Source organism: Nerophis ophidion, linkage group LG11 (assembly GCF_033978795.1).
Source record: "Nerophis ophidion isolate RoL-2023_Sa linkage group LG11, RoL_Noph_v1.0, whole genome shotgun sequence".
NCBI classification, from domain to species: Eukaryota; Metazoa; Chordata; class Actinopteri; order Syngnathiformes; family Syngnathidae; genus Nerophis; species Nerophis ophidion.
The window spans coordinates 36,443,833-36,464,870 of NC_084621.1; the positions used below are offsets into that span (position 1 = coordinate 36,443,833).

General features: G+C 40.9%; 1 protein-coding gene across 3 annotated transcripts in view; it reads left to right on the forward strand.

The window, feature by feature from the left end:
• setd2 (SET domain containing 2, histone lysine methyltransferase) overlaps nt 1–21,038 on the forward strand; it is a 56,429-nt gene that overhangs the window by 22,539 nt on the left and 12,852 nt on the right. For 2 of the 3 annotated variants that reach the window (XM_061915768.1, XM_061915767.1), the window contains exons 14-21: nt 1,739–1,781; nt 1,865–2,186; nt 2,262–3,009; nt 3,088–3,213; nt 17,544–17,680; nt 17,797–17,908; nt 20,734–20,808; nt 20,885–20,986. In XM_061915768.1, coding sequence (XP_061771752.1) covers nt 1,739–1,781; nt 1,865–2,186; nt 2,262–3,009; nt 3,088–3,213; nt 17,544–17,680; nt 17,797–17,908; nt 20,734–20,808; nt 20,885–20,986 — 1,665 coding nt within the window. The remainder of the gene's footprint in view (nt 1–1,738; nt 1,782–1,864; nt 2,187–2,261; nt 3,010–3,087; nt 3,214–17,543; nt 17,681–17,796; nt 17,909–20,733; nt 20,809–20,884; nt 20,987–21,038) is intronic. The other variant, XM_061915769.1, reaches the window with a different exon arrangement.

The following is a 21,038-nucleotide window of genomic DNA, read 5'->3' on the forward strand; positions in this document are numbered from 1 at the left end:
CTGTCTTCTCCTTCATTTTGCGGCGTAATCTTGTTCCTATTTTTCCTCCTGTCCATTTCCTTCGACGACACTAATTACTACTCATTGCAGACATGAAAACCAACAAACATAATAAAACATCACTTACTGCACAATGTGTGCTTTAACTGGCAATGCCGACTGTTAGGATCTTGAAATATTCCCTTTTTAGATGAACGACTCATGATTCTTGCTAAGGAAAAACAATTTCCTGGTCTAAGTTGGCTGTCAAAGTGTAACAACTTCTCAGTTTATGTCCACATCAGTTTACTGTCCAGGTGAGAGGCATTCTTCAAATCTACAAATTACCTTTGACTCGTTCAGAGGCGGGAAAGCAGTTCACCAGCTGTTGACGTCAATACAGCAGCATAAGAAAGTTGCCTCTGTGATCAACATGCATGTCCTTAACATTAGCTCTTTTAATAACAATATCGCTAATATTTTGTTAATATTTAGGTCACAAAATGTAAATGGAGTATTGCTGGAGCTTTTTGTATAGTCAGTAACTGGATTTTATGGTCGGAATAGATGCATCGATGTCATGGCTCCCATTGGCTTTATTGTATGCTGACTTATTTACGTTTATTTACAAGTTAGAATGCAAAAAGTGTGTTGTTGTCTATAATAAGGATTGTGAATATAGTCCAAAAAAAAAGTGCCGTTCCATGTTTATGGTAAATGGGTTATACTTGTATACCACTTTTCTACCTTCAAGGTACTCAAAGCACTTTGAAACCATTTGCACATTCACCCATTCACAAACACAATCACAAATTGATGGCGGGAGCTGCCATGTAAGGCCTTAACTACGACCCATCAGGAGCGAGGGTGAAGTGTCTTTCTCAAGGACACAACAGATGTGACTGTGATGGTAGAAGCTGGGGATCGAACCAGAAACCCACAAGTTGCTGGCACGGCCGCTCTACCAACCAATCCACAGTGTCCCCAAAAGGCTAATGAACTGTACACACCTGTACACACCAATATTGTTAACTTTAGCCATGTTTTTATATATACATTGGTACCGGTACACCTGCCCCATTCCGCCCGCCCCCACATACATAATCAGTACTCAGTCCTTGTACGCCATTTAAAAAAGCAGAGAGACAGAGTCAAGAATGCGTGGGATTCTTGATTCATCTGAATATTACATGCTCAAACAGACCAGTTTGTTACGCACATTGTTTGGTAGTACAATAACAGTATACAAAAATGAAAACATCATTTTGATGAAAGTTTTAGTTTAAAAAGATTCATATGAAAAGGGGGAATAACAAAGGTTAGACTATACACTGTAACTGTATTTGTCGGATTTAATAGCTGATACAATGTGACAATGGGTTCTGTTAGCACCACTAGCGTAGCTATGTGAACTACAGCGCTAACATTACTCTCACATTTAAACAGCAACATCATTCTAATTTAGCCTATTTGCTAAAGAAAAATCAAATGCCAAAAGTTACACCTCCCACGTCTGTAGCTGACTCCACACTTTGTATCAAGATGTGTCGCAAAGCTTACTATTTAAAATAAAAGGCTGTCCTTATTTAAGTGGTGGGCGTATACTAGGGTCAAGTTCATCAATCTAGGACCAGATGAAAGATGGTACAATGACGTTGTGAAGACCTGAAAATATGCAAATTTTATACAATAAAAAGGCAATTATGCATAATTGAGAACTGTTTTCTGGTCTGAGGTCCAATTTGTGCTTGTCTTACAGGAGGTGTACAGAATACCAAAGAAGAGTCAGGTGGAAGCTAATGGTAAGTCAGTTTCACTGCTTTTTCATAGCTCCTGTAATTTCAGTGGGGATTGTACCAAAAACACCTTGTGTCAATTAACACAGATCGCAGTCGAGATCGTGATACAACTATGACATCGCGGAATACCTCTGGTAGCCGTGAAAAGGATCGTGAAAAGGAACGGGATAGGGACCGAGATTATGACAGAGACTGGGACAGGGAGCGAGACAGAGACCGGGACCGAGACAGAGACCGGGACCGAGACAGAGACCGGGACCGAGACAGAGACCGGGACCGAGAAAGAGACCGTGACAGAGACAGGGACCGGGACCGAGACAAAACTCCGCGTAGCTCTGAGAGACGAAGGAGACGGTCGACATCCCCGCCTTCTTCTTATGAGAGGAGCAGTCGGCGAACTGAGGAACGGTAAGAATTTGCTATTTCAGCAGCATCTAACATGGCCTCCAACGATGTCAAAATGTATTGTTTTCTTGAATTCAGATTTGACCCGCCAAAGACACCAAGGGGCATTAGCGTCAAGGAGCGCAACAAGCTTTCTACAGAGGAACGCAGGAAGCTGTTTGAGCAAGAGGTTGCTCAACGTGAAGCCCAGAAGCAACAACAACAGCTTCAGCAGCAGCAGCAGCAGCTTCAGCAGCAGCAGCTCGAGCAGCAACACCAGCAGCAGCAGCTCCAAACGATGGCTTATGACCCTGCCTTGGCCTACGCTTCCAGTTCTGGCTTCATCACCTACCCACCTGGATATCCCATTCAGACCTTTGTGGATCCCACCAACCCAAATGCAGGCAAAGTACTACTACCCACCCCTGCCGCCGATCCTACACTAACTTATGAACAGACTCCTCTTCTTGGACTCACGTCACCATCATCCACTTCACAGGCAGCCCCTGCGTCGACTATCTCTCAGCACATCGCCACCGGCAACATCACCCCTGCTGACACCCAGCAGTACGCTCCGCCCGCTGTCGGTGCCCAGGACACTGGTGTGTCCGTCTTCTCTGTTCCTCCCCCAGCAGCCCCACAGGTGCAGGGACAGCAGAACTACACTACTCTGTGGGATCCAGCCACCCAGCAGGCGGTCACCGTGCAGACACAACCGACACAGCAGTACACTGCAGCTCCAGCACCGCCTCCCACGCCAACAGCCATTTATTACCAAGGCCAGCCGTGCCAAACCATCTACAGCATCCCCACTGCTTATCCTCAGACCAACACTCCAGTCATACAGGTGGGCCAGCACTAACTATGCATTTTATTTAATGCTATATATGTTTTACCTGATCTTTATTTCATCTGGATATTGTAGGCGTATTCTGAGCCCGCAGCTAGCTATCTGCATGGACAGACTGTTTATCCTGGTCATCAGCAAGGCGTGGTTGTGCAGCAGGGAGGCACAGTCACCACCATTGTTACTTCCCAAACTGTCCAACAGGTAACACGTTAACATTATTTTGTCTCGTCTTAAAGGGGAACAAGCCTTCGTTTGGATTTTTGCCTATCATTCACAATACTTGTGTAAGACAAGCTCATGTATATTTTTTGTTTTTTATGCATTCCAACTAGGGCTGGGCGATATGGCATTTTTTTAATATCGTGATATTTTTAGGCCATATCGCGGTACGTGATATATATCTCCGTATTTTGCCTTAGCCTTGAATCAACACTTGATGCATATAATCACAGCAGTATGATGATTCTATCATCATACATTAAAACATTCTTGTTCATACTGCATTAATAAATGCTCATTTTAAACTTTCATGCACAGAAGGAAATCACAACTAAGTCAATTTACCAAAACTGTTTTTATTAAAGTTGTTAGCAGGTGACTTTTCAAACGATGCTACATATTAGCAGTAATGCTACTTTTGGTAGGAACGCTTGTGTCCCACACTTGATAAATCACGGTTGTTTGTTCAACATATTCCCGCTTGAAGCCGAACCACCGCCAGACGATGGACCCTAAGCTGTTTTTCTTGGGAATTAATTTTTTCTTCATTTGTTACGAGATTCACACCTTCTCTCTCTCTTATTATCCCTCGCACGGTTTCGCTACCATCACAGCTACTGTTAGCCACACTGCTACCTTGCTGCTGGTCGAGGGTGTATATGTATGTGACGTATGACATGGCAGTATGTGACGTGTGTAAGTTTGAGCGCTCGCTGTCTGTGAGAAGGAGACACAAGGAGTGAGAAGAGCCTGTAGTGTAATGCCCGCAGCTAAAAGCAACTACTTGAGAACGTATACTCCGATATTACGAGTAGGGCTGCAACTAACGATTAATTTGATAATCGATTAATCTGTCGATTATTACTTCAATTAATTGGATAAAAGAGACAAACTACATTTCTATTCTTTCCAATACTTTATTTTAAAAAAACAGCATACTTAGACTTAAACAAACTTTAATGATCCACAAGGGAAATTGTTCTGGCACCATATCCTTTCGACTTGCCAAATAAAACAAGGCAAGTGTTACAAAAATGTATTTTTTTTGATAAAGTGCACCATTGTCCTGCACAATAGCAATAATTTTGCTTAGGGGAATTTCAAACCTGGCTACTACCTATTCCAACCATTCTGCAATGTTGGATGCTGAATGTCTTTCCTCTAGTGGCATGGTCGTGAGGCAGATTGACTTCATGTTCCATTCCTCTCCAATGTAGTGGCATGTATTGCCAAAGTAGGTTACACTTGTCCACACATCAGTAGTGAGAGCAAGTTTGCTCTAGGTGGCTTTTATGTCAGTCTACACTGCATGGAATGTCCGCTCGTACTTCCTCTCCATCAGTTTGGTAAAATGGTTCCTCGAGGGAAGAGTGTAACCAGGGTTGAGGATTTGAATAATTTGTCTAAAACCTTCATCCTCCACCATTGATAGTCGCCTCATGTCAGTTAGCAACATATTCAGGATAGCATCAGTCAATGCAGCCGCTTGCTGTGGTGTGCACACCTTACTTAGTACCAAGTCTCTGATGCTGCCTTGTTTCTTTCTGAAATGAGAGAAACCATATTATGAATGTACATAGTAGCATCATTTCCTTATAACTCAATACATACCCAGTTGATTTAATTAATAATTTCTGACGTGAAAGACAAATACGCCACAACATTAAAAAAACAGCTAAATTAAATAAATTCACATTGGAGTTGCAGTATACACCAATAACAACACAGAAATGTATCTCATCAGATCAAAACTTCATCAGGTATAATACACGTTTCTGTTCTGAATGATAAAGGATTCACTATAGACTACCTCTGAATAATAGCATGAAATATTCCAGCACCCTCATAACGTTTAGTTATACTAAAGCGTCACTCAAGTCTAAATAGATTTATATAGCTTTATTGGGCCCGGCTACATTGATCCATTATGTAACCAACCTGAAATATTTCTGTCCGTTACGTTTATACGTGCGTTTTCTCTCTGAAAACGGATTCGACTGTGCCGGAGACACATTATCAACCCCGTGTTGCAACAAAGACATAACGTTACAGTTACTCACAAAAAAAGCTGAACTTATGAATGACTGCCTGTTGCGACTCAAAACAACACAGAAAATGAAGTCACCGCACTATGCAAAAAGTTCCTGACACTCTAAAAGTTAATACACAACAGTTGCTGCTGCGCTTCTAGAAAAAAATCTCCTCGTTAACAAAAGATTAACAACACACAAAGACAGACACAACGGATCAATATACTCGGACTATGGATTTAAAAAAAGTTATGTACCGTGAGGTCTTCTCTTCATCCATTTTTCCTCTTCAGGTGCTGCCGAAGCAATGTTGTCCTCCGTTCCACGCGACGTCCAGCTGCACGTTTTGCAGGAAACTGTCTTCTTTGAAGTCTTTTAAAGTAAAGTGTTCCGACACTTTTGACGACTTATGTCGTACACTTTTCTCCATTGACGCAATAACCTCGAAATGTTTCTCCGCTGAACTATCCGTACTGTTACCCTCCGCCATTTTTCGAACGTTTCCACAAAGGAGACGGCGTGGTCACATGAGCGGCACATGACACTAATTGGCTGGCTCACTGCCACCACATGAGACTTAGCCTCAGCGCAGCCCAGGCGCTGTTTTGTACTGTTTTTGTACTTATTTTGATTATTGTTTTTCAGCTGTTTGTAAATGTTGCAGTTTATAAATAAAGGTTTGGGGGGGGGGAGCCTCCGCGCATGCGCATTGCATACATCCAACGAATCGATGACTAAATTAATCACCAACTATTTTTATAATCAATTTTAATCGATTAGTTGTTGCAGCCCTAATTACGATATAGTCATTTTCTATATCGCAGAGAGACCAACCCGCGATATATCGATATGTCCCCCAGCCCTAAATCCAACGCACAAACACTAGCAAAAGTCTGCTAACCATGGGGCCAAAGATATTTGGTTTATTCTGCCTATAAAGCACTCTAAAAATATCCCAAAAATGTCATTGTTTTTTATACAAGCTGTAAGTCTATATGTAATGTAGTAACAGGTACATTCATAACATGAAATAATGAAGTATTTTGGTCATTTTAAGCGTACAGCGGCGTATTAATTTCACAGATGTATTATGTTTGCTTTTTCCTTCAACAACAAACATTAATCTTGACAGACTTCAGGAGATCCATCAAAGACGACTACTGTAGGACAAAATATGACCCAGAATCTTATATTTTTTAGCCTGAATATACAGAGAATGAGCTACAAATTTTAGATGCTGTGTGCTACACGGATCCAGTTTTAGTGGAACAGAATCCTTCAGCAGTATTGTTAAAGGCTGAACAAGATATACAAAGTATGAACATAATTAAAAAACACTTACTGTACAATGTCTGCTCTCACACAATTTTGGTGTTTTAGCAAGTTGGACATTTATTCCATCCATCCATCATCTTCCGCTTATCCGAGGTCGGGCCGCGGGGGCAGCAGCCTAAGCAGGGAAGCCCAAACTTCCCTCTCTCCAGCCACTTAGTCTAGCTCTTCCCGGGGGATCCCGAGGCGTTCCCAGGCCAGCCGGGAGACAGTCTTCCCAACGTGTCCTGGGTCTTCCCCGTGGCCTCCTACCAGCTGGACGTGCCCTAAACACCTCCCTAAGGAGGCGTTCGGGTGGCATCCTGACCACATGCCCGAACCACATCATCTGGCTCCTCTCTGTGGAAGAGCAGCGGCTTTACGTTGAGCTTCTCCCGGATGGCAGAGCTTCTCACCCTATCTCTAAGGGAGAGCCCCGCCACCCGGCGGAGGAAACTCATTTCAGCCGCTTTTACCCGTGATCTTATCCTTTCGGTCATGACCCAGAGCTCATGACCATAGGTGAGGATGGGAACGTAGATCGACCGGTAAATTGAGAGCTTTGCCTTCCGGCTCAGCTCCTTCTTCACCACAACGGATCGATATAACGTCCGCATTACTGAAGACGCCGCACCGATCCGCCTGTCGATCTCACGATCCACTCTTCCCCCACTCGTGAACAAGACTCCTAGGTACTTGAACTCCTCCACTTGAGGCAGGGTCTCCTCCCCAACCCGGAGATGGCACTCCACCCTTTTCCGGGCGAGAACCATGGACTCGGACTTGGAGGTGCTGATTCTCATTCCGGTCGCTTCACACTCGGCTGCGAACCGATCCAGTGAGAGCTGAAGATCCTGGCCAGATGAAGCCATCAGGACTACATCATCTGCAAAAAGCAGAGATCTAATCCCGTGGCCACCAAACCGGATCCCCTCAACGCCTTGGCTGCGCCTAGAAATTCTGTCCATAAAAGTTATGAACAGAATCGGTGACAAAGGACAGCCTTGGCGGAGTCCAACCCTCACTGGAAACGTGTCCGACTTACTGCCGGCAATGCGGACCAAGCTCTGACACTGATCATACAGGGAGCGGACTGCCACAATAAGACAGTCCGGTACACCATACTCTCTGAGCACTCCCCACAGGACTTCCCGAGGAACACGGTCGAATGCCTTCTCCAAGTCCACAAAGCACATGTAGACTGGTTGGGCAAACTCCCATGCACCCTCAAGAACCCTGCCGAGAGTATAGAGCTGGTCCACGGTTCCACGACCAGGACGAAAACCACACTGTTCCTCCTGAATCCGAGGTTCGACTATCCGGTGAAGCCTCCTCTCCAGTACACCTGAATAAACCTTACCGGGAAGGCTGAGGAGTGTGATCCCACGATAGTTGGAACACACCCTCCGGTCCCCCTTCTTAAAGAGAGGGGCCACCACCCCGGTCTGCCAATCCAGAGGTACCGCCCCCGATGTCCACGCGATGCTGGAGAGTCTTTTCAACCAAGACAGCCCCACAGCATCCAGAGCCTTAAGGAACTCCGGGCGGATCTCATCCACCCCCGGGGCCTTGCCGCCGAGGAGCTTTTTAACTACCTCAGCGACCTCAGCCCCAGAAATAGAGTCCACCACAGATTACCCAGGCACCGCTTCCTCAAAGGAAGACGTGTTGGTGGGATTGAGGAGGTCTTCGAAGTATTCCTTCCACCGATCCACAACATCCGCAGTCGAAGTCAGCAGAACACCATCCGCACCATACACGGTGTTGATAGTGCACTGCTTCCCCTTCCTGAGGCGGCGTATGGTGGTCCAGAATCACTTCGAAGCCGTCCGGAAGTCGTTTTCCATGGCTTCCCCGAACTCTTCCCATGTCCGAGTTTTTGCCTCCGCGGCCGCTAAAGCTACTCACCACTTGGCCCGTCGGTACCCGTCCACTGCCTCCGGAGTCCTTTGAGCCAAAAGAACCCGATAGGACTCCTTATTCAGCTTGACGGCATCCCTCACTGCTGGTGTCCACCAACAGGTTCTGGGATTACCGCCACGACAGGCACCAACAACCTTGCGGCCACAGCTCCGATCAGCCGGCTCGACAATAGAGGTTCGGAACACGGTCTATTTGGACTCAATGTCCCGCACCTCCCTTGTGACATGTTTAAAGTTCTCCCGGAGGTATGAATTGAAACTCTCTCTGACAGGAGACTCTGCCAGACGTTCCCAGCAGACCCTCACAATGCGTTTGGGCCTCCCAGGTCTGTCCGGCATCCTCCCCCACCATCGCAGCCAACTCACCGCCAGGTGGTGATCGGTAGAAAGCTCCGCCCCTCTCTTCACCCGAGTGTCCAGAACATGAGGCCGGAAATCCGATGACACAACTACAAAGTCGATCATGGAACTGCGGCCTAGGGTGTCCTGGTGCCAAGTGCACATATGGACACCCTTATCTTTGAACATGGTGTTTGTTATGGACAATCCGTGACGAGCACAAAAGTCCAATAACAAAACACCACTCGTTTAGATCCGGGCGACCATTCTTCCCAATCACGCTTCTCCAGGTTTCACTGTCGTTGCCAACATGAGCGTTGAAGTCCCCCAGTAGGACAAGGGAATCACCCGGGGGAGCACTTTCCAGTACTCCCTCGAGTGTACCCAAAAAGGGTGGGTATTCTGAACTGCTGTTTGGTGCGTAAGCACAAATAACAGTCAGGACCCGTCCCCCCACCCGAAGGCGAAGGGAAGCTACCCTCTCGTCCACTGGGTTGAAGTCAAACGTGCAGGCTTTGAGCCGGAGGGCAACGAGAATTGCCACCCCAGCCCGTCGCCTCTCACTGCCGGCAACGCCAGAGTGGAAGAGGGTCTAGTCCCTCTCGAGTGAACTGGTTCCAGAGCCCTTGCTGTGCGTCGAGGTGAGTCCGACTATATCCAACCGGAACTTCTCTACCTCGCGGACTAGCTCAGGCTCCTTCCCCCCCAGTGAGGTGACGTTCCACGTCCCAAGAGCTAGCTTCTGTAGCCGAGGATCGGACCGCCAAGTGCCCTGCCTTCGGCTGCCGCCCAGCTCACAATGCACCCAACCTCTATGGCCCCTCCTATGAGTGGTGAGCCCATTGGAAGGATGACCCACGTTGCCTCTTCGGGCTGTGCCCGGCCGGGCCCCATGGGGACAGGCCCGGCCACAGGGCGCTCGCCATCGTGCTCCAACTCCGGGCCTGGCTCCAGAGCGGGGCCCCGGTGACCCACGTCCGGGCGAGGGAAATCTGAGTTCATTTTGTTGTAATTCCATAGAAGTCTTTGAGCTTCTCTTTGTCTGATCACTCACCTAGGACCTGTTTGTCTTGGGAGACCCTACCAGGGGACACGCATTCACGGGGAGAACATGCAAACTCCACACAGTATCACACTCATTATGTATTATTCTAACTGATCTTTCTTTTTTGTAACATGCCAAATAATTAAGTGTACTTATGTTATTTCCTCGTATTTCTGCACAATAACTGGTTATGGTAGAGGGTATGGGGTGATTTTGGTCCAGAACATTTTTTTGCCACTTTAGGTTGTATATTTTTATGAGAAGACATGCACCTGGGGATAGGTTGATTGGCAACGCTAAATTGGCCCTGGTGTGTGAACGTTGTCTGTGTCGGCCCTGCGATGAGGTGGCAACCTGTCCAGGGTGTAATCCGCCTTCCGCCCGTGTGCAGCTGGGATAGGCTCCCCGTGTCCACGTAAGGAAGCGGATGGATTTTCTCATCCAATATTACACCCTAAGTTATTATTATTTTCTTTTTTTACCCATTGCTTGTCCATCTATTTATTTGTGTTTGACTTTCTCTTCTGCTGCTCCAGAAGTCATTATTTGTAGTTTTACTGAGATTCAGACATAGTTTGTTTTTGTCAAACCATCTCTTAAATGTATTATCTTCTGTTATTTGTATTAGCTTCTGTTTGTTCTCTCTCCTAAACAAAACGCGGATGTTCTGTTGTGTGTTTACCTGGCACAAGACACTGTAATCGGTGGTTCTCTAGTGTTGTTCGTGAACCTTCAGTTCCCATATTTGTCTTCTTTCCGGGTTGTTGGGAAAGCAATGTAAAAGCTTTTCACAATTCTCACAGGTGGAGCAGCCCAATGCTGCACAACAGGGCATTTTTACATGCCAAAAAACTAACGAGGCAGCACCTCAAACATAGCAACAGCTCAAAATCAGTAGCAGTCATGGAGCGCTGTAGTCACGTGAGTGCCTTTTGACCAATCATTGAGGAGATTGCCTGAAACCTAGTTGGCCATAATCTTTATACACGACTCTGTCATTGTTTGGCCACGAGTGCCCCCTCGAGGGCTGCCCAAAAAATATCTGTCTCAGCATTTTGCCACAGGTGTACTCAATTCTATCCATCCATTTTCTACCGTTTGTCCCTTTCGGGGTCGCAGAGGGTCGCCGGAGCCTATCTCAGCTGCATTCGGTTGTAATACAATTTGTGGCAGTAATGACAATCTCAAACAAACAAGAGAAGTCTGAAGCTAATAAAGAAGTTTCTTAAACACAAAATTTGATTAAAGTTGCAAAGCTGTATTTTTATTTGCACTTAAATATTATTTACAGTTTAGTCAAGAAGCATATTCATTATTAATGTAGTTAATTCCTTTTAGAACAAGAGGAATGTATATATATATACATTTTTAGTCAGTGTTTTATCAGTCCGTTTTTATGCAAAACATTAATTTAGTACTTATTTTTCTAATCAGTTTGGCCTAAGGTTTGTGTTAAATAATAATCTTTGTGAGTGACATATGCTTTTTTATATCATTTGAAAAGGTTGTAAACTGTAAGTAAGTCAGATATAATTATTTAATACTATTAAAATCCTGAGTAATATTACTAATTCAGTGCTAATATTTGAGTGGGCCCCAGGCCCCTCTGTAGTGGAAAAGTTGGGCCTTGAGGCCAAAAAGGTTAAGAACCCCAGCTTTATGTAATGCTGATGCTTTTGTCAAAATTTTGCTTTGGTTATGTTTTACAGACTATCTTCAAGCCGCTCTCTAACCGTCTCTTCTGTGGGCAGTCTTATTTATTTGCCTACACTTTGACTGCCTTTCCACCCCATCAGTCGTGTTGTATTTTTTAGCACTTTCATATGGAGTCTACAGACAGATATGAGTTTGATCTGTATGCTACTTTTTATTAGAATTGGTAACAGCAAGGGATGAATGTGCATGAATGAGCTAGTCTTCCCCACAACAAGATGATAGAGAAAAATAAGGAATTTATTGACTGCAACTTTGGACCACAACTGGATAAAACTGGCAGAGTTGCGCAAAACCCTTCAGGCAAACTTTTTTAGGCAAACCTTTTTTCATATGTGTAGTTATCCACCGATGTAAGTAAGGCAAAAAGTTCCAAATCCCTAATGGATCGTTCAAAGCAAGTTTGGATGCTTTATAAATGTCTGCGCCATGCATCCATGGTTTGATTTCAATTCAGAAACACCACTGAGCATTTAAGAAATATGCTGTTTTTTTTTAAATGTCATTAATTTTGGAAAATAATGATTCTATAAATAGATTGATTTGATCTGTTTGTGTCGTGGATTTTGTCTGAAGAAAACATCTTCAAAAGTGTATGCTTATTATTATTATTTATTTATTATTGTCATCAGTTTTAGCTACATAATTACTATTGTCCTTTTGTAATATATAGATTCAGGGTTGTCTTATATTCATGAGTGTTTATTATTGGGTTGGAAAATAAATACATAATATAACCAAAATAATAGAAAAATACTCTTTATTGTTATTCTGTTTTATTAATATCCATCCATTTTCTCCCACTTATTCTCTTTGGGTTTGCGGGGGGCGCTGGTGCCTATCTCAGCTACAATCGGGTGGAAGGCGCAGGGCCAACACAGATATACAGACAACATTGAGTTTGAGTTTATTTCGAACATGCAAGCATACGACATGATACATCATAATTTCCAGTTCCTCTTTTCAACATGTTCGAAAAGGAGTAGGAAGAAGCAGAGCTTATTAAATCCTACCCCTTTTCTTTTACATAACAGTTGCTAAAACTTTGGTTCACTTCCTGTTGTCAATGTATTCCAATATACTCCATAAGTTTCACAATAAAAATAAATAAATAAATAATTGGTGAAGTAACTTGTATTCCATATGATGAGATAAGTAAGGTTATTTTGAGAATGAAATAATTTATGGATGGATGAATAAATTCAGAATGTTTATCATGATTCTTCTTCTTTGTACTTTGTAAACACTTTAAGTTTGATGAGTTTCTTGAAGTGAATCATATTAATACATTGTTTGATTGCTTTGCTTAATCCGTTCCATAATTTAATTCCACAAACAGATATACTGAAGGTCTTAAGTGTTGTACATGCGTACAAATATTTTAAATTACTTTTTTCTCTAAGATTATATTTCTCCTCTTTTGTTGAGAAGAATTGTTGTATCTTCTTGGGTAGCAGGTTATAGTTTGCTTTGTGTATAATTTTAGCTGTTTGCAAATTCACTATGTCGTGGAATTTCAGTATCTTTGATTCAATAAATAAAAGGTTTGTATGTTCTCTATATCCAACATTATGTATTATTCTAACTGATCTTTTTTGTAACACTGTGAGTGAATGAAGTGTACTTTTGTAATTATGTCCCCATATTTCTACACAGTAACTCTGATATGGTAACACTAGTGAGCAGTAGAGAATATGAAGTGATTTTTGGTCCAGAACATACTTAGCTTTATTCATTATTGATGTTTTTTTTTGCTACTTTATGTTGTATATTTTTTATATGAGGTTTCCAGTTCAGTTTATCATCAATCATTATACCTAGAAATTTGGTTTCATTTACTCTTTCAATTTCTATTCCGTCTATTTGTATTTGTTTGACCTTCTCTTCTACTATTACCAAATAGCATTGTTTTAGTTTCACTGAGATTCAACAATAGTGTGTTTTTTTCAAACCATCTTTTTAATGTGTTCATTTCTTCTGTTATTATTTGTATTATCTTCTGTGTGTTCTCTCCTGAACAAAACGCTGTTGTATCATCCGCAAATAATACTAACTTGAAATCTCTTGTATCTTTACAAATGTCATTTTTATAGAGATTGAATAATTTAGGTCCTAGTATTGATCCCTGAGGTACACCACAGGATATATTTAGCGTTGTAGAAGTGTGTTCGCCTGGCTTGACGTATTGTTTCCTGTTCGTTAGATAACTTCTTATCCAGTTTAAGACTAACCCTCTGATGCCATATCGTTCTAGTTTTGTGATTAAAATATTGTGATTAATTGTGTCAAATGCTTTGGTTGGATCCATAAGCACTGCTGCCGCACATTTTTTACTATCTATTGCGTTGGTAATTTCTTCTGTAATTTCAATTAAAGCCATTGAAGTTTAAACATTAGCTCTATATCCATATTGGTTCTCTTTGAGTATTTTATTTTTACTCATGAAACTCTCTAATCTGTTATTGAAAAGTTTTTCAATGATTTTAGAAAATTGTGGAAGTAAAGAGTCAGGTCTATAATTTGTAAATAGATGTTTGTCTCCAGTCTTATAAATTGGTGTAACTTTAGCTATTTTCATTTTGTTTGGAAATGTACCTGTTTGAAATGATAGGTTACTAATATACATTAATGGTCCTGAGATCTCTTCAATAACCTTTTTTATCGTTTCCATATCAATTCCGTTACAATCAGTTGATGTCTTAGATTTACATTTTTTCATGATTCTAACTATTTCCTCCTGTGTCACATTACTGAGGAACATGGAGTTGGGATTTCGCTCTATGGTATCATTATAGTCCTCAATTATAACTGGGTCTGGAATCCTTTCTTCCAATTTTGGTCCAATATTTACAAAGTAATTATTAAAGCTTTCAACTACTTCCTTAATGTTGTCTTTATGTTTATTTCCATCGAAGAAGTATCGTGGGTAATCCCTCTGTGCCATTTTTAATAATGCTATTGAGAATGTCCCATGTTGTTTTCATATTATTTTTGTTCTTGTCCAATAATTCACTGTAATATTCTTTTCTACATGATCGTAGTATGTTAAACTTGTTTTTCTACGTGTTGTGCTTAATTTCTGCCTCTGTAGTTCTTTGTGCTATTAATTTTCTATATAGTGTATTCTTCCTACAAGCATTTTTTAATCCTTTTTTCATCCATGGTTGATTATTCTTTCTCTGCTTACTACGGAGTTGTTTCCATGGACAATGTTTGTCATAAAGTATTATGAACTTGTTTAAAAAATGTTCATATGCTTCATCAACCTCTTCTTCGATGTACACATTGTCCCAATCTTGCTTTTGTAGCTCAATTTTGAAAGCAATCATCGTCTTCTCTGTGCACAGTCTTCGAAATGTCCTTTTGTCTTCCGCGTTCTTTTTGCAGTTTCCCTCATATATTGTAAAAACTGGCAGATGATCACTAACGTCGGTTATAAGTAGACCACTTGTAGTGTTATTTTCAAAATCATTTGTAAAATTATCAATAAGCGTGGCACAGTGTCCTGTGATTCTGCTTGGCTTTGTGATTTTAGGATATAAACTGTTGCTGTACAATAGACTTTTGCTTGTTAGTGTTCAATAAGTCAATGTTAAAGTCACCTCATAAGATCATAATTTTTTTACCATTGTCCTTGTAAGTTGCCTTTATCTATGCTTCAAATGTTTCTATACTTGACTTAGGTGATCTGTATATACAACTGATGAATGTGATTTTGCCTTTTTCCTGACATACTTCAATGGTAACACATTCTAAGATATTATCTATAGCAAATTACATGATTTTCTCACACAGCTACTCCTCCTCCATTTTTGTTGGTTCTGTTGATATAGTTTAGTTCATATCCTTCCAGATCAAAATCTATTCCTTTTTTATCATCAATCCATGTTTCTGTGACGGCGATCACTTTGAAGGGGTCGTTGATGTGTTCCAAAAAGTTCTTATTGTTGTTATATTTGCATACAAGCTTCTGTTATTAAAATGAATAATTGACAATTTATCACATTTAATGTTGCTATTATATTGCTCATCTGTGTAATAAAAACATTTATTACTGATGTGGGAGAAAAAAAATGTATCTGGATCTATATCATTTTCCAAATCCTGGTTTTTGTGATCTTTGTTGCAGATGTTTTTTAGTTCCATATTTTCTTGTTCAACAATCTTTGATGTTGTTTCAATAATCTATATAAGTGTAGGTGGATGCAATCCTGAATCTAGGTCTTCTTTTTTAGTCGTCCCTTGGATCATAGTAGTGTTGATGTTGAATTTAGGTGCTTGTTTTCTGTCAGTCCATTATCATCGTTGTTGTGGAAGCTGTGTAAACTTAAAAAATTGTCCAGGTCCTTGATGTCATTGACATCAAGTACTCTTGCTTCAGGACCTCCATTCAGCTTGATTTAGAATTTACAGTTGGCGCTCCAAGTTCCCTGGATTTTTTCCTGCTTTCTTTGCGATTCCAGCATTACGTTTTGTGAGATGCTCATTTATGTATACATTTGTTCCCTTGACCTTCTTTCCCTGTTTTAGCAATTCCATTTTAGATTTTCTGTTTACGAGTTTCACAAGCACGACTGAGTGGCGTTGTTGTTTCTTCTATTCAGTGGGATGCATGTTTCGATGGTATTAATGTCGATTTCAATTTCCTTTGTTTGCAAAAAGTTGACCACTTGCTGTTCTGCTGAGACAATATCCATTTTGTTTGGTTCACCTTCATTATTCACAGCTTTCGCATAGGATCTTGGTTTAATTCGGTGCCCTGTCACAATGATATCATTCATTCGTTTATCCTGCTCCATTTCATCTATGATATTCCACATCATGTAGTTGTCTTCTTGAAGGGTCTTCATTTGTTTGCGCATATCTTCTTAAAGGGTTTTCATTTGTTGGAACATATCAGCGGCTTCATTTTTTCTGGTGGTGTTCTGAGTTTGCAAACTTTCTATATTTTGCTTCAGACTTTTCACATCTTGTTTGTGTTCTGTTGTTGCTTTTCTCAGATCTTTTTTCATTTATGTAATTTCTTCTTTCATTTCTTTCATATCTTTTTTCCATCCACCCATCATTTATTTAATTTCTTTTTTCAATTCTTCTTTCATTTCTTTTTTAAATTCATGGAGTATTTTTTTGTAGTACCCCTTCTTGGTTCCCATCATGTTCTGTGTCCAGTCTCAAATTTTGTTCCCAGTTGTGTCCTGTGTCAGCTGACACCGAACGTTTCGGGATTTCAGTCTTTCCTTTAACTTTTGGCATCGCGGCAGGTCGATGACGTCAGTGCCTCTTGTGTCTTAACGGCAGTTGCTTTAGCGACTTGCGGCACTTTTACCTTGTTTGTTTCAACAAATCCGTACCTTGCGCCGTTTAGAAATCAATTTGAGGTGTCAGCCTGTCAACTTGTATCACTCTGCGACGTTGGAAGCACTTTAAAACAGCTGTAAACTCGCCATAGCTTTTGGTTGCTAGGCAACCGCGTTGAATGCGATAAGGCGCCGATGGTTTGTTGCTAACGACTCTTCCAACTTGTCTTATTTCAGCGAATCAGTGCCTTTCCACTGACCAGAATCAGGTCAAAGATGCTAGGTGACTCTCCTGTGGCTGTGATCGCAAATCAGTGGTCAAAATCTTCAGATTTAAAAAAAAAAACTAAAAAAACTTCTGTAGCAGAAGCGAAGCCTTTTTTTTGCGTCCTTTCTCATTGTGACACTCAAATTTACACACTATAATGTCTTTAAACCAATGTGATTTTTTTGTCTAATAACAAACAAATGGTTAGCATCAACATACTGTTTTGTTTGGTCACAAGGGGGTAGTGTACATCTAACTTTGTAACTAATTCTTAAGAGCGGCGTTCAGTCACAGAAGACTTGAAACCACAGTTGTTAAGTATATATTAGGTTTCCATGTTCAAACAGTAATTACAGGTGCTGATGCACTCCCCCCCATTTTCTCCAGGAAATGATCGTACCCAACAATGTGATAGATCTGCCGCCTCCTTCCCCACCGAAACCCAAAACTATCGTTCTACCTCCCAACTGGAAAGTGGCTCGGGACCCTGAGGGAAAGATCTACTATTATCATATTTCGACAAGGTGCGATGTGGTTGTAAAAGCACCCCTTTTATGTGAAGTATTTCTAGTTCTCGTTATTCCGTTTCTTTATTGTCCTCTTTTTTTTTTTTTCATTTTTTTTTTTCATTTTATTTAAGGCAAACGCAGTGGGACCCTCCCAACTGGGACGGAAGTAGTGACACAACTACTCTGGACCTTGATTCCGAGATGGACCTGGGAACTCCCACTTATGACGAGAACCCCTCTAAGGTAGGCTTTAAAAAAAAACAAATGTGGGAATTGTGCACTTTGCTTGTTGTCCATAAATCTGGTGTTTGCTTCCTTCTTACGTTTTCTTTTCATTCCCAGAAAGTTTGAGGTTGGATGCATAGCATGATTATAGTGTTTGTTCTTTGAGGTTGTTTAAGATGGTGCACACATGATTACTTTCAGCTGTGTTTTATGGAGGAGAACAAACGTCATCACAACACCATCTCCACTTTAATGAGCTTGTCCTCGCATATTTTTCCCTCAGACTATTTCTACGACTTGGTTGACTGTCCCTTGGCCTGCAGCTTCTAAAATAAATACATGATCTGCTCATCTTCTTTTCAACAGCCTCATTTGTTTTCCCTTCTTCATTTTTGAGGAAAATGGAAAGCATCTGGAGAACCCAGCAGTCATTTATTAGGTTTTTTTTGCTTTCACAGTGTCTCTTTTTGTCTCTAGACATCATGTAGGCTCATTTCCACTTTGGTGTTGGTGTGGATTCAGTGGATTCAGTTCAGCGTGTTGGCTGTGAACTGACTCCTCACCAACTGTTATTGTGTTACAACTTATGTTTAGTCAAAAAAAGTACTTCTATTGTTGTGCGTAATATTTAAATGAAGAATAAATGTCACGTAAAACTATATGATTTGTTCTTCAACGTTACTATAAAGCAGTGACCAAACATGCAGCTTCAACACAAGTATGTCAATTTCAAGTATTCTTTCCGCCACAATACCCAATTGTATGCTGAAAATAACTATAAAAACATTATGTAATGTAATACTATTGTGGATTCAGAGATTAAATGTAGAACAAAGGTAGAGTTCCACTAATTGTGATAGGTTTGTGATTAATGGTGACTTCTATGTTTATAATTCTCATGCAGTGGTTTCCATGGATTGGCAATCTACTTGGGGTGTAGCTGAGGCGGAGTCAATATGACGCCGTCATAAGATTTGCTCAATTGGGTATGACGCGAGAATTTCTTTTTAAAGGGCTAACTAAACATTATAAATATATTTAAAGACAAATGTATTAGTATCAACATATTTTTGTTGTCACATTATGTTGTTTCTGCTTATTTTATTACTACAATGTAACACAGGCTGTACTTTGTAAACCTTCACCAAACCAGTGAAAGGGGAATAAAAGTGAGACAGAGTAATCCATGTTTACAAAAGGAAGAGCAACAAGGTCACACAGCTTTCCTTCCACATTGTTGTGACACATGCTCTTCCAATTATAAGCCCTATACTTCACCGTCCAAGCACGTTATTTTTTTAATCTCCACACTTTTGTGCACTCGGCTGTTGCCTTCTTGTCTTCTTATGTCGTGACATCCTGGCAGGATATCCGTGCTTTGTGTCAAGGAGCTAGCGGGCAGGTGCTGCTTGATGCCCGTTTTGACCTTGTGCTCTGTCAAGATTTATAAATATAGATGCTCTTTGCAGTGCTGATTTTTAACCCCCTCTGTGGTAATCTGTGTTAAAAATAGCAGCACTGTTGTTGGTTTCCTGAAACAAGTACTCAATCATTTTTCTAAGGATATTATTAGAAATTCTCAAGCACAATAAAATAATCACAATTTTCCTTTATTTAGGTAAATATGCCAAAAATGTAGAGTTTATTTTATCCTAGCCCCGTTCCTTGACAATGACCTGATATCATCAGGCACTTTGTTATACTTTGTAAGCACCATATGCGTATGTCTTGAACCGACCTATTCAATACATTGTTAGAATTATTTACTTAATACTTGAATGCTACTGGTGGTTGTCTCCACAAGCTGGATAGTGTGTACCACGGGGCACTGAGATTCATCACAAACTGCGCTCCCCTTACTCACCATTGTGTCTTATACTCAATGGTTAACTGGACATCTTTATGTGGTCGACGCCTCAATCATTGGTATGTTTTCATCTACAAAACCACTCTCTGTATCACTCCGCCTTATCTATCTTGTCTTTTAACAAAAAAACAAGGAAGTCACAATCTGCGATCAATGAATGTTCTTCAATTTGTCATTCCCAAAGTAAGAACTGAACTGGGCAAGAAAGCATTTAGGTTTTCAACACCAAAGGCTTGGAATAACCTACAATCGAATATTCAACTTCAAACCCTTGTTACATTAAATAAGTTTAAAGCTTCTGTGAAAGGATTGCAGTCTACCTTGTCTGTATGCACATGTGTCATATGAGCAAGTTTTAATGTTGTAAATGTGATGTTTTATGTATTTACTGTTTTTAATGTAACCTTGATGCTGCCCTCTTGGGCAGGTCTCCCTTGGAAAAGAGATCTTTGATCTCAATGGGATTTTACCTGGTTAAATAAAAGCTAAATAAAAAATAAATAAATAAAAAATCCGTGCCATACTTTTAATTCTACATACAGCTATACTAAATGTTTTCTGTGTTGTGCACACGTACGTACAAATGCTTTACCTACAGCATCTTAGTGAATATATGAATACAATAATCTGGGATTTGGCGGTCATTGTTCACCTAAAAAAGATGTTTAAAAGACTTGACTCATTCACGAACATCACAATGAGGTAAAAACTGGTATTTTTTCGGCTGTAAGTACAAGCAATATTTCGTCGTTGATATAGAAGAAACTTGTAAAGTGATCATTATGTCCAAGAGCAAAGTGTTTACCTGCATTTATTGTGAGTTACTTTAAGCTCATGAATCAGTGACGTACCACCATTCAATTACCGATACTTGTTTTGGAAAGTTTTTGTTTTTAGTACTTGTTTTTAGGTTTTTGACCAACTTTTAATGGAATAACAATGTTAAAAATCTATTATTGTGGGGTTTTTTTTGCAGTTCTCAACCAAAACAGCTGAAGCAGACACTTCCAGTGAATTGGCTAAAAAGAGTAAAGAGACATTCCGCAAAGATGTGAGTATGCCTCCTGCCATGAAGGTTCTTCTGCATCCATGTTGATCTTATATTCTATCATATTTGTGTTGCACAGATGTCCCAGTTTATAGTGCAATGTTTGAATCCCTACCGCAAGCCGGACTGTAAACTTGGCCGCATCTGCAACACAGAAGACTTCAAGCACCTTGCAAGAAAGGTAATATTACAAAACAACATTGTCTTCACTGCCTAAAATTCCTACAAAGGTA